This window comes from Hyposmocoma kahamanoa, unplaced genomic scaffold, assembly GCF_003589595.1.
Source record: "Hyposmocoma kahamanoa isolate Upper Pololo Valley unplaced genomic scaffold, ASM358959v1 89, whole genome shotgun sequence".
In the NCBI taxonomy this organism is placed as follows: domain Eukaryota; kingdom Metazoa; phylum Arthropoda; class Insecta; order Lepidoptera; family Cosmopterigidae; genus Hyposmocoma; species Hyposmocoma kahamanoa.
In genome coordinates this window covers 15476-28381 of record NW_020654520.1, presented here as the reverse complement: position 1 = coordinate 28381, position 12906 = coordinate 15476, and the positions used below count along the sequence as shown (strand labels likewise).

At 47.1% G+C, this 12906-nt stretch overlaps 1 protein-coding gene across 1 annotated transcript in view; it reads right to left on the bottom strand.

The window, feature by feature from the left end:
* LOC113236104 overlaps positions 1–4003 on the bottom strand; it is a 5117-nt gene extending 1114 nt beyond the window's left edge. The window contains exons 1-10 of the mRNA XM_026472093.1: positions 3432–4003; positions 2992–3123; positions 2775–2897; positions 2290–2577; positions 2016–2209; positions 1621–1942; positions 1035–1533; positions 749–969; positions 491–679; positions 148–417 (exon numbers count right to left, since the gene is read on the bottom strand). Coding sequence (XP_026327878.1) covers positions 148–417; positions 491–679; positions 749–969; positions 1035–1533; positions 1621–1942; positions 2016–2209; positions 2290–2577; positions 2775–2897; positions 2992–3123; positions 3432–4003 — 2810 coding nt within the window. The remainder of the gene's footprint in view (positions 1–147; positions 418–490; positions 680–748; positions 970–1034; positions 1534–1620; positions 1943–2015; positions 2210–2289; positions 2578–2774; positions 2898–2991; positions 3124–3431) is intronic.
* Positions 4004–12906: the final 8903 nt, after the last annotated feature.

Below are 12906 nucleotides of genomic sequence, written 5' to 3'. Positions count from 1 at the left end.
AGCAAGCGCGCGCCCGCGCCGCAGCGAGCGCCGCCCGCCTCGTCGGCGCCGCCGGGGCACTGCGCCACGCCGTCGCACCTGCACGGAGCCGCGGTCAGTGGCCGGCCTCGAGGCCGCTGCCGCTGCCGCTGGCGGAGGCGCGCTCACCAGAGACCGGCGTCCATGCAGGCGCCCAGCGTCGCGCAGGGGAACTCGCAGGCGGCGGTGGCGTTGTGCGGCTGCGGCGGCTGCTGCGGCTGCTGCGCGCGCCAGACCTCCATCCACACGAAGCGCGCGCTGCCCGCCTCGCGGCCCGCCCACACCAGCAGCAGCGCCGCGCTGGCGCCGCCCGCGCGCCAGTTGCCGCTGAACACCTGCACGCTGCGCGCGCGCTCCTCTTCGCCGCTGTCCGCGCTCGGGCAGATGGCCTTCACCAGCCTGCGAACAGACACGCGCTTGGCCTGCGGAGCCTCGTCCCCCGCGCCCTCGGCGCCCGCGGCGCAACAGTTACCGTGACGTGTGCGCGTCGTAGATTAGCACACGGTTTGCGGTGTGGCAGGGCGGCGGGTCGGGGGGCGCGTCGGCAGCGGGCGTAGGTGCCGCCGGCACCTCGTCGCCCCACACGCGCAGCCACACGGAGCGGTTGCCGTGGGCCGCCAGCAAGAACGGCGTCTCGCCGCAGGCGGAGACGCGATCGTTACTGCGCACAGGTGAGCGGTCAGTCTCCGACGTGTCGGTCGCGACGGTGCGAGTGCTACAGTCGACTCACTCGTAAGGGAAGGCGAGGCGCACGCTGGCGCCGGGCGGCGGCAGGCGGCGCTGCGCCGCGCAGCGCGACGAGCCGCCGCGCGCCCACGAGCCGCGAAACTGCAGATGCCGATGGTCCTCGCGCGCCGCCAGCCGCCCCGCCGCCAGCTCCAGCTCCACCGCGCCCGCGCCGCCCAGCCGCAGAGGCGCGCTGCTGTTGTCGCACAGACACGCCAGCGGCACCTGCGCGCGACGCGTGGCCGTTAGCGTCAGCCGAGCCGACTCGATGCCCCTCCGTCGACACTCACCCTGTAGCCGGGCCACGGCGACTCGTAAACCCACAGGTGCGGCACGGTTGCCGGGTCGTCTTCGTCCTCGAATTCGACGTTCGGTTCGAGAGCAGCGGACGCGCGCGACCCCGCGGAATCGGGCGGGGAGGGCGAGCACGCGAGTCGCCCGGTGCGAGGGTCGGATCGGGTGGCGCAGCGAGGGTCGCGGCCGAAGGCGGCCGCCGTCAACGCGAGTTCCAGGTGCGATCCTTCCGCCTGCAGGCGGTAGACGCAGCGCAGGCGACGAGCGCCGCCGCGCCCGAACCACAGCGCGTTGCGAGGCGACGCGAACTCGCCCGGCGAAAGCAGCAGGCGCGAGCACGCGGCCGGCTCCGCCCGCGGCGCGGCGCCGCCCCACGCCTCGCCCTCCAGCCGCGCGTCCACGAACTCGTAGTGCAGCGCGAACGCCAAAGGATGCGTCGCCGTGCCCGGCAGCGTGGTGGCCGCGAGCGATAACAGAGCCGTCGATGACACGTACCTACAGGTAGTAGGAAGGACGGTGTTTTCGAAAGAGGTCGAGTTTTCAATGCGCGTCGACCAATGCCCTATCGCCTTAGCAGCTCACCCGTCGGGAGGCGAACAGGGTCGAGGTACGCGCGTAGCGTTCGCCAGAGCGGCTCGGGCGCAAAGCGCAGGCGCGGAGTCGCAGTACTGGCCGACGAGTCGCGCGGCTCCGGCGCCTCCGCCGTCCCAAATGCGCAGCTCGACGGCGCACGGCCCAGCGCCGGCCGCGCCCGGCTGCCTCGCCGTCGGCGCAGGTCGCGCGAGCGGCGTCGCGGCTGAAGTGGCCGCTGCGGTGTCCTCTTCCCGTTCCGCGCTGTCCGTTCGTCGCGACTCGACCAGCGAATACTGAGTGAAGCTCGAGAAATAGATCCACACGAGGTCACCTACGAGGAGACACGGAATATTGTAGGTCAAAGAAACAGGCTACTAACGACCAAAGTAACGAGTGACACTCGCCTGGGCGGCCGTGGAATGTCCACGCACAAGTAGTGTTGGGTGGCAAAGTATGCGCGGGCGCGCGCAGCAATCCGCGCCGCCCGCGTCCCGCGCCCAGCGTCCCCGCGACGACGCCCAGCGCGCCTGCCGCCGTCACGTTGCTCTCTTCCTCCGCCGAAGACGCTTTCACGTGGAACTCGCAGCGCCGCGCCTCTCTGCGTGCGCATCCCGGTGGTTACGTCGTCGGTCAGTCGATTGAGCTTCGTCACGTTCGGCCCCTGAACCGACCACTCACCTCGCGTAGTCGAGCGAGTCGGAATCGGCGAAGATTACATCGACGTCTAGCTCGAAACCTCGCAGTGGGGCCGCCGGCTGCGCGGGCCGCAACGGCGCCGAGAACGGCGACGAGTGAAACGCTACGAGCATCTCCGGGCCGCGGGACGTGACGCGCGGCAGCCAGTCGCCGCCGCAGTACTCCACCAGCACGGGGTCATCCGTCGACGCGCCGTCGTACACGATCAACCTATCCCGCTCTCCAGTACACTCTCTCCACGCGCGAACTGCGCGACCGGTCTTGTTCATGCTGTTCAAAACGCATTGATTTTAATTCTTATTGCCGAAACATAAGCCGACCGGCAAGTACAATAAGTCAAACATGTATATTCACATCCTGGCGGCGGTAGACGAGAAGGAAATAGACAGTCCTTAGTGGGTAAACTGAAATTGAAGGGAATATAATAAAGAAGGAATTTCGACAGGTTATGACAATACTCAACTCACCTGGCTACAGCGATAGATCGTTTAATCTGCATCTTATGAGAATACTCCTGGCGCACAGAAATCATAGCATGCTTGCACGTCGGGATGTCTTTCTGCCGCAGGCTCCAATAGCATGTCACATTTCTATGAAAATAATACAAACGTGGTCACGTGTAACACTTTATACTTTGTTAGCACTCAATAATCGGTAAAATGTAAAGGCGTCTGGGGTATATACCTGGGGTACATGCCAGGGTAGTTGGGGCTCTGCAACTTGCACGGCTTGCGGTGACACTCTTCGTACGTGCGCGTGCAGTACGTGCCCGGTGACACCGCGCCGCGCTCCAACGGCGCTTCCAACGCGCCAAACCTGACCACGACGACGCTCATTCACGCATTTACTTAATTTTTTCACGTATATTATAATTTATGAAACTTTGCTTTTCTTTCGGCTGGATTCGAGAAGCTTTTGCACGGTTACTACACGATTCACGAATCAATTTCTATTTGGCCACACGTTACGAAACGATGCCCTCGCATCTAAGTTTTTCTGCATGTGTCCTCATACAATAACGGTAGGACCTTACTTACCGACCGAACAGAAAAATACGAGTTGTTTTTGTTCAGTGCTCTAAGAAAATAATCATATCGGAAAGCTCGAGATCAACGCAAACGCACCTGACGACGGCGTCGCGCTGAGCGAGGAACTTGTAACGTAACCGGAACCCGAAAGGCTCGCCGAGTCGCGCGCGGAAAAGCTTTATCGAGACTGTAACGGTGGACGTCTCGCTGTAGTAGAGCGCGGCGCCTTCGGCGGAGCCGCACCACGAGCCGCCCGTAAAGGGCCGGCCCAGTTCCGACAGCTGCATGTAGCCATCGGGACAGCCGTCCAGCGCGCCGACTTCGTAGCGACCCACGCGGAACTCCTCGAAGGCCAACTGCACCAGGTCGCCGTGCGCGCCTCCGCCCGCCGTGAACGTCAGGTGGCACAGGAAGGGCACGCGCGGCGCCTCGCGCACGCCCAGCGAGTACGCCACGCCCACGCGCCCGTAGTACGTGCGGTTGCACACGGTGCAGCCCGCCGGCTCGTCGCTGCCGTCGGCGCAGTCCGCGCTGCCGTCGCAGAAGGCGTCCAGCCGCACGCAGCCCCCGCTGCGGCACGCCCACTCGGCCACGCCGCAGCCGCCCGCCGCGCGCGCCGCGCTCGCCGCCGCCGCCAGCAGCGCCAGCGCCAGCGCCGCGCCGCCCATGCTGCTCAGCACCGGCGACACTCGCTGCTCACGCGGCCCTCACCGGCATCGCGTCTGCCGACGGGCTGGCTGCGGGCTGCACCTGGCCGCGCTCTTTTCGTCTCCGACTAACATTTTCGTTCCCTCTGCTCGTGGACAACGTCTCGTCGGGCGAGCGACGCCAGCGGCACCTGCGGGGGTCGCGCTGTCAATGTACACACAATTTGAAGACGCGAACGAGCGTCGGGAGCACTCCAGCTGATTCGAAAGCGCCTCGCTGAGCCAAGTCGTGACACCCACCCGCCGTTACCTACGTTCTAAGGATCCCATAGTCCCATTACGACCCTTATGTCCACTCGCACCGACTGAGTACGTCTTAAACCAATGCCTAAATTTATAAGCTCTTGTCTTTTGCATTACAAGCGTTGGTTTTAGACGTACTTAAGTTTATTGCACGGGGACAGTAATATCTTCTGCCTGTCACGTATCGTGACCCTACAATTTCTAATACATAGCAGTATAGTGGCGCGGTTTACGAGCAAAATCAACCCTAAGTCTCGTAACCTGGTCTCATAAATTTTTATGAGACCAAGTTATAAATAATAGGTTAAAATATACATATGTTATACACATAGTTTCCTTCGCTGTGGAACCCTATTAAGTATTTTTGACCGGTAACTTAGTATTAATTACTGACGTGGCAGAATACTTCAGAGCGGCGACCAGAGGAAATGGTGCGTCCGAGCAAGAGCACGGGGCGGCGGGAGACTAATAAGAAATAGTTTATGTGATTACCGAACTGGTGAGTGGCACTGTAACTGTTATGTACTTATTCGTCCCGTCACTTGATGTTACAAAAAAGAAACCACTGGGGGTGCATGAAAGGAGCCTCCTCGCACGACGTACCATTCCATTCCTGTACGCCTGGCACATCCTGGGCAACATCGGCGAGTACCTTATGCCGATCGGCAAGTCCTTTCATCACGATGGCTTGTAATGCTTTCTAGTACGCCATACGATAAGAGGAAGATACGACATGCTTTTTTCGAAATTTGTACGTATACGCTAGATGAATAAGTGTAAGGTTCTCTTCACCTTGCAGAAATATTAGTTGGCGTTTTCAAAGTTACTTTTCCACACAATAGAAGAGACAGGTACGACGCGCGAAGGTGGCGACCGAGCGAGGGATCGGGCGAACACGTGCGCGAACCCTATTCAGTCGTGGAATTGTTAAACCTAAAAGGTATCCTAGTGTCCACACTTCGGTCGGAGGTTTACTTCGGTCCACAAGCATATCCTTCCATGGGAACATCTCCGGTATCGTATCTAATGCACATAATATAAATAACTTTCAATATGCAAATGTTTAACAAGCCCGGGTCAATATCTGCTATCAATATCTGGTGTTTCATTTTTGAATGTGATCAGTGTACGCGGGACCTCGAGTCGGGCGGCGGCGGCGGCGGCCTGCGCGGCGCTTGCGAATCAGCGAGCAGGCCCGTTCTTCGCGCTCAGGCCGCACTTACGAAGGAGCACTTCACTGACGAGGCGCCGAGGGCGACGCCCGCCGGCGGCGGCGGCACTGCGTCCGCATGCTGCACTCGCGCGGGCACTTCACTCTCCGTAGACGCCGCGAGGCTAAGAAACACGCGCGCGTGACGTAACGCCGCGGCACACTGCAGCGGCGCCGCCCGCAGCTCCAGTCGCGCGCATGCGCCTCCTCGCACCCCGCCCCGCGCCCCGCGCCCCGCGCCTCTCGGCTCGCGGCTGCAGTGCTCTGCTCCGGCGATCGCGGGCTCTGTCGCTCGTCACCTGCAGCCCTGGACGCTCTCCAGCCCCGAGTCCCGTCCGCCTCTTTGATTTACATCATCGGCGAGAACTGTCCCGAGCAATCTTTCAAAAACTGTATTGTGGAATTCACAAAGTATAGCATAGGTACTCGTTCTTGTCGGTTACCAGATCTTCGAAAGGGATCCTCAATCGCGTGGTCCTTATTTCAGCTGGTGTCTGTACTCATATAACAACACACACCGTTGACCGATTTTAACAAATGAGGTGTCGGTAAACTTACACCGGGGACTGTTCTCCCGTTGCGATCTGCGTTTTATAATCCAACGTCATCAACGTATTACTATTTTTTCTGCGACATATAAATATATTAGCCTCAGATCAATCGACTGTACTTTTGAATATTTATAGAGCGATAAATCATTGTTGTCAGAGCAATAAATACCCTTTACTGAGAACGGTTGACTCTACATTTTCACGTATAACTTTCCCGCACCGTTAAATCACTCTTCATTATACGAGTACAAATTAAACGACATATCTCGTAATCTGGTCGTTTGAGCCTCAAGTTAAGTGTAATTGATTTTCTTACTCCCAGAGTAATCTTGAAGATACATGCGCGTTCAATATTTCACACCTTTTTTGCTCTAAAAAATAAATCCATGTACGCATTGACACAAGATACCTTGTTGAGCCGTCCTTGTTGACCTTTTGGTTCTGAGCACATAAATATAGAGAAAAGTGTTAAACATACCTAATCTTTAGCCTGTATAACATTGTAAGAAAATTTTAAGCCAATTTGATTAACTAAATTTTTATTGAATTGATATTCAATTATTTTTTGTGAAATTACTCCACTAGTTTGTTATAATTATTAATACAAAGATCGAACACTCAGAAAAAATTCCTTCGATCCGGTCGGATTCGAATCGACGTCTTCTTGCATACCGTGCCAATTTGATTAACGTTAAACGTAGAGTTTTTACTTAAATGCAGAATACAAATTTCAGCCTGCAATAACAGTAAGGCCGTCGTGGTCTAATGGTTAAAGAATTCCTTTGCAAGTTCAAGCGGAGTACTGTTGGGTAATTTCAATCTTTTTAAGACCCATAATTACGTGATACTTTAATTTGATGTATCTCTTTTGGTTTATCAGCGTAAGACAATAACACCAATAAAAAAAAAATCCCAACTCCCACTACATTTTTTCACAAAGCATGGCCTAATAAATCAATTCCTGATTTATTAGGCTATGCGTTCGCGTCTTGTTCTTGCTACACAAACTATCTTGATTATAATGTTGATAAATAAAGAATCCTTGTTGATCTTAAAAATGGTATTTACTTCGTTTACTTGATTATGAAATACAATACGCGGCAATATTATGACAATGCCTTGATTGCAAATGTGTAGAAATTATAACTAAACATAAAAACATAAAAATGTTGACGCGGTAACATACTTAATGTGCGGTATTAACCGTACACTATGCTTTGTGTTGTCCTGTGACGTTGCAGCTGAGTCTCACAGACAGCAGTAATGGTCTAAATTATATTTGAAAATAAATCCACTCCTCCCGTGTAAAGGCTACCTCCGTGACATTGGCGGAATTGTGATAGACACAGAACTAGCCACTAATAAACAAAGAAGAAGAAGAGGAAATTTACCCGGAAAAATATTTATTAAGCTGAAAAATGTGAGTTTCTCAAAGTGGAAATTTTTCATGACCCAAGACTAGGTTCGAGAGACATAAAAAATAAAATATTATTTAGTTATGACAATATATAATATCGTTTTTTTTTCCCTTTAGATAAGTGTAAGGAATGTCTTAAGTATGTTGATCCTCAATGTGAACCATTACCCATAAACATTAAATGAACGAAATTAAAGTTAACTTCGTGGGAAATTCAACAAATACTTTTTTATTTTTCTAATTTATAATTAATAACAACTTAAAAAATAACAACTAAAAACGTATAAGTAATGTATAAGTATACATAAAAACTTAAAAATTGTGATTTTTCTAAGTAAACATTTTAAAGTGAAACATTAATTCATTTCGAGTTCTTAGGTTTTCGCGATTGTTACACATAGGAAATGAAACTATTTTTCCGGATTTAAGTCTAAGTTTAAGTTTAATTAATACAGTGAATAGCGACATCTCTCGCCAGGACTGGTAGCTGTATAGGTACTAACTGGGTGATAAATCTGTCATAGATTTCTCATAGATGGCGCTACGACTAAAAAGTCGTTGAAAGACCAAGTACAAAAGATACGACGCAATCACATAGAAAAAGTTCGTGAGGTCCGTTGGTTCGTTCCGTGGCTTAGTTGGTATAGCGTCTGGCACGGTATGCAAGAAGACGTCGGTTCGAATCCGACCGGATCGAAGGAACTTTTTCTGAGTGTTCGATCTTTGTATTAATAATTATAACAAACTAGTGGAGTAATTTCACAAAAAAATAATTGAATATCAATTCAATTAAAATTTAATTTAAGTTTAAGATTTAAGTCTATTAAGTCACTTATTAATTTTGTTTTTGATGGTACAAACAGCTTGTATCACAATGTAATAGAAACTATATTAAATAATTATAAGTATAGGTACATTCTTATTAAAACAAAAAGTACTCGTGGAATCGAATCACGGGTTAATTATTAACTACAATATATTAAAAGAAACACACCAAGCGGCTCGACTTACACGGATGTTAAGTGACGAAATTTACCATTGGCTTTTAAATATAAGTTTATCATTTTTATGCAACACTCCAACGTAATGTCATACTTTGGCATTAAAGTCGAAATTTCTTAATTTTTTTTTTCTATTTAAGATTGCTCTCGGAATCAAAGGATCGGTTTGGGCATATTATGGGGTTGGGTATCTTGTGTAACAGAGTGAACGAGATTTTTTTAATGTAACGGTTTTATTCCATAACATACTTAAAGCCAATATCAGAGTTACCGGTTATGTAATCGCATGTACATACAAAGGAAGGTCTTTAATTACTTAATAATTTGATACTTAGGTAATTGCTATATTATAAGTTGGTTATTGGGCACAAAATATCTAGATATATTTAATAACTTACAATCATTAGTATTCGTTGTTTAATTATAGCGCAATTATCATCAATAAAATTCCAATCTCTGTATTTGACTTAACTATGTCTCTGGAGTAGCCAGAGAAAACAATAGCTGTATCATCGGCATATGAGAAAACTTGGGCATTTCTGATCTGTACATTGCACAGATCATTTACATAAATCGAGAAAAAGAAGAGGGTAGGTCCTAGTACCCTTCCCTGGGGGACGCCGTATGATACAACTTCATCCTCACTAACATATTGCCCCATTTTGACTCTTTGCTATCTATTCGAAAGATAATCTTTAATAAAAGTTAGTGGGATTCCCCTTATTTCTACTTTATCTAACTCGTTAACAAGTATGGGGATAGAGACAGAGTATAAAGCCTTTTTGAGATGTAGGAACATAGTCAAGCACTTCTTTCCTTTATCTAGTTGATCCGTAACTAACGAGCTCAAGGCAGTTGCAGCATCCTCTGTAAAGTTCCCTTGTCTAAAACCAAATTGCGTGACTGACAGTATATTCATGTAAACCGCTCTGTAGCCGTAAATTAAGAATTTTCTCCGCAATTTAAGATAAAGTTGGTAATACAGTTATGTGTTTGTAATTACTTGTATCTTGTGTTTCTCCACTCTTATGTACTAGGGTTATAATAGATTGTCTAAGAAAGGTGAAAAATACACCCCTACAAAAGCAGAGTTTGACCAGATGTGTTATAATGGGAACTACTTCTTTTCTTGCAAATTTTAGATATTTTGTAGGAATGTTGTCCCAGCCCGAAGCACTATCGGATTTCAAGTTCATAAGAATTGTGTCTACCTCGTTAGGGTCAGTGTCCAGAAATACAAAGGAATTGGGAAGCGTAGTCAGTGTATCAGAGACAATAGGGAGATACGTGGGGCGCACTATAAGTTTCTGGAATGAATAAGAAAAAAAAAACTGTAAATGGTCAGAAACGAATTTATTGTTTCTCAAAATATTCTCCGTTAGCGTTAATGCACTTTGTCATACGAATGAACCAATTTTGAAAACATTTATTCCACTCCTCCATGACAATCTCTGAAATATATTTTTCATTCTCTTCAACAGCCTCTTTAGGTGATGAAAATTGTTGATCGCGTAACTGGTTCTTAGTGTTTGGAAATAAATAAAAGTCACAAGGTGCCAGGTCGGGATTGTAATCAGGATAGCTCATAAGGTCAAAGTTGTTCACCTTCAAAAATTAATTTGTCTCTCTGGCCATGTCAGAACTGGCATTATCGTGGTGCGCGTTCACGGTTATTTTTACGGAGTTTGTCAATAACTTCCGGCAAACAAATGGTCCAATGGTCCAAAAAAAAAAAATCACTATTCCGGCCGGATTCGAACCGACGTCTTCTAGCATACCCGCTCACGCGATACATGCAGCGGTGGACGCATGCCGCCACAAAGCGTTTCGCGATTCGTGCGTCTCTGGAAGCATAACATACCTAGAGGTGCCGGTGATGATTTTATACCGATTTATCGGATATCGAAGTTATTACAGGTAAAAGAACTAATATTGATTGATTGCTATTTCGGTAACTACTCTAGCAAACTATAAAGTTTTTAATGCCTGAGTCTGTCATTTAGAATAAATAAACAATTTCAAAAATACGTCACGACAATCGTGTGAGTGTTATTGTTTGGACTGGTGATTTCGGTGTTTATTTGTTGAAAATATACCGTTCGTAGCGTTTTTTAATGAATTTCATTAATTAATTGATAACATAATTACGTCGTAGAATAAGACATAGTCTAACATAAATATTTCTAAAAGAAAGCAGCTTCGAAACTTGATGCTACTCAATCAGGCCATTGCCGGTCCTGTTCATGATTACATTATATAAATATTGATTTCATTTACTGCAAGATAATATTAGGGGTTAAAGTATGAAATTGCCGTTTTATTGCAATAGGTTCTTTGAATTTTCATAGAATCTTCATGGTTTGAGGTTTTCGAATGAAACTTTATTCAAATGGTTTCTGTGATTTTTTTTTTTTAAATTTGAAACATTTGAATATCGACTTTCAATTGTTTTTGTTATTCAATTTAGACAAGAAAGATGGATACTGCGAAAATTCGAGTGATTTTTGAATACGAGTTCCGACGCGGAACTAACGCGGCAGAAACAGCCCGCAATATCAATGCTGCGTTTGGAGAGGGGTCTACTAATGAACGCAACGTGCGATTTTGGTTTAAACGCTTTCGTGATGGAAATTTCGACTTAAAGAACGAGCCACGAGGAAGACCGCCCACACAGGTGAATAACGATGAATTAAGAGAGATAGTGGAAGCCGATCCTAGTCAAACTACCCAGGAATTAGCGGCATGGTTTAACGTTACCTTACCCACAATATTGACTCACTTGCGTCAAATCAATAAAATAAAAAAATACGAAAAATGGGTGCCTCATGATTTGACTGATCTGCAGAAAGAAACGCGTGTTGAAACTTGTGTTGCCTTGTTGAACCGGTACAGAAATGAAGGAATATTGGATCGAATTGTAACATGTGATGAAAAGTGGATTCTTTATGATAACCGGAAAAGAAAAATGCAATGGCTGACCCCAGGTCAAATGCCACAACAGTGTCCTAAAGCAAAACTTACCAATAAAAAGGTAATGGTAACTGTTTGGTGGTCTCAGCATGGTGTTATTCACTATAGTTTTCTCCGATCTGGTCAAGCAATAACGGCAGATGTCTATTGTGCTGAACTCCGTACCATGTTGACAAAACTAGCAGTAAAACAGCCCCGACTCATGAATCGATCTTCACCATTATTGCTCCACGACAACGCGAGACCTCACACAGCACGAGAAACCATTTTGACCCTTCAGGAACTGCAGTTAGAAACCATTCGTCATCCTCCGTATTCACCAGACCTTGCTCCAACGGACTACCATTTTTTTCGTGATTTGGACAATTATCTACGTGACAAGAAGTTTTCTTCCCAGGAGGCAGTACAAAATGCTTTCACACAGTTTGTGCAGTCTAGATCGTCGGAGTTCTATCGCAAAGGCATTAATAACCTTCCCATTAGATGGCAGCAATGTATAGATAATAATGGCAACTATTTTGATTAAATAAATTTGTTAAAAATTTAAAAAATAAACAATTTAGATTTTCAGTACAAATCGGCAATTTCATACTTTAACCCCTATTATTATATTACAAATTTTAAATCAATTATACATTAGAATAACACATTACGTTTTCATTGCATGCAGGATTCATTGATATTTCCGAGTTTCGTTATTTTGGTATGAAAAAAACTGGCGGGTACGGCCGCCCAGTGACGGCCATCTTTGAAATTAAGGCCGGTTACAAACCCATTTGTATTTGATAATTTGTATATTTTTTGTGAAATGGGTGATTAATTTTGTGCGTAAAATAAAAGTTCATACTTCGTATATAAAAGCATGTAACTATAACTACACTTAAAAAAGCTAGTTAATGTAAGTTTTACGTAAAAAAATTATTTGTTTTTAGTGGTGGGTGTTCTTTGTAGTGAAACTGTCGATCAGGAATAAATCACACTTTATTTTCCATTCTGTGTTACTTAACTATAATTTCCACGCTCCTAAGCGTTATTAGCTAATTCACACCGCGGAGACGCTATGCGACGCGGCGCGGCGCTGTATTCAAGCGAGCAATGCAACATAAATTTTATCCTCAACAAAATAAGGCAACATTTCATTAAACAAACACATAAAAACGAAGCTGCTTCAAGTCAATACTGTCTACTAAATAAAGTACGATTTTTTTAATCTATTTTTTTTGGTCAATAAAGGCAATATTTAAAAAAGGGATCATTAGCTCGCTTGAGTAATACCAGTGAATAATCCTATATTTACTTACTTATTTTGAATATATCATAACATTTTATGATAGTAGGTTCACATTTCAGTGTATAATAATTTGTACAATTATATACACACAGACACATTATCTTTCCCTCTAAAACACACACATACATTGACAGACACACACACACACACACACACACACACACACACACACACACACACA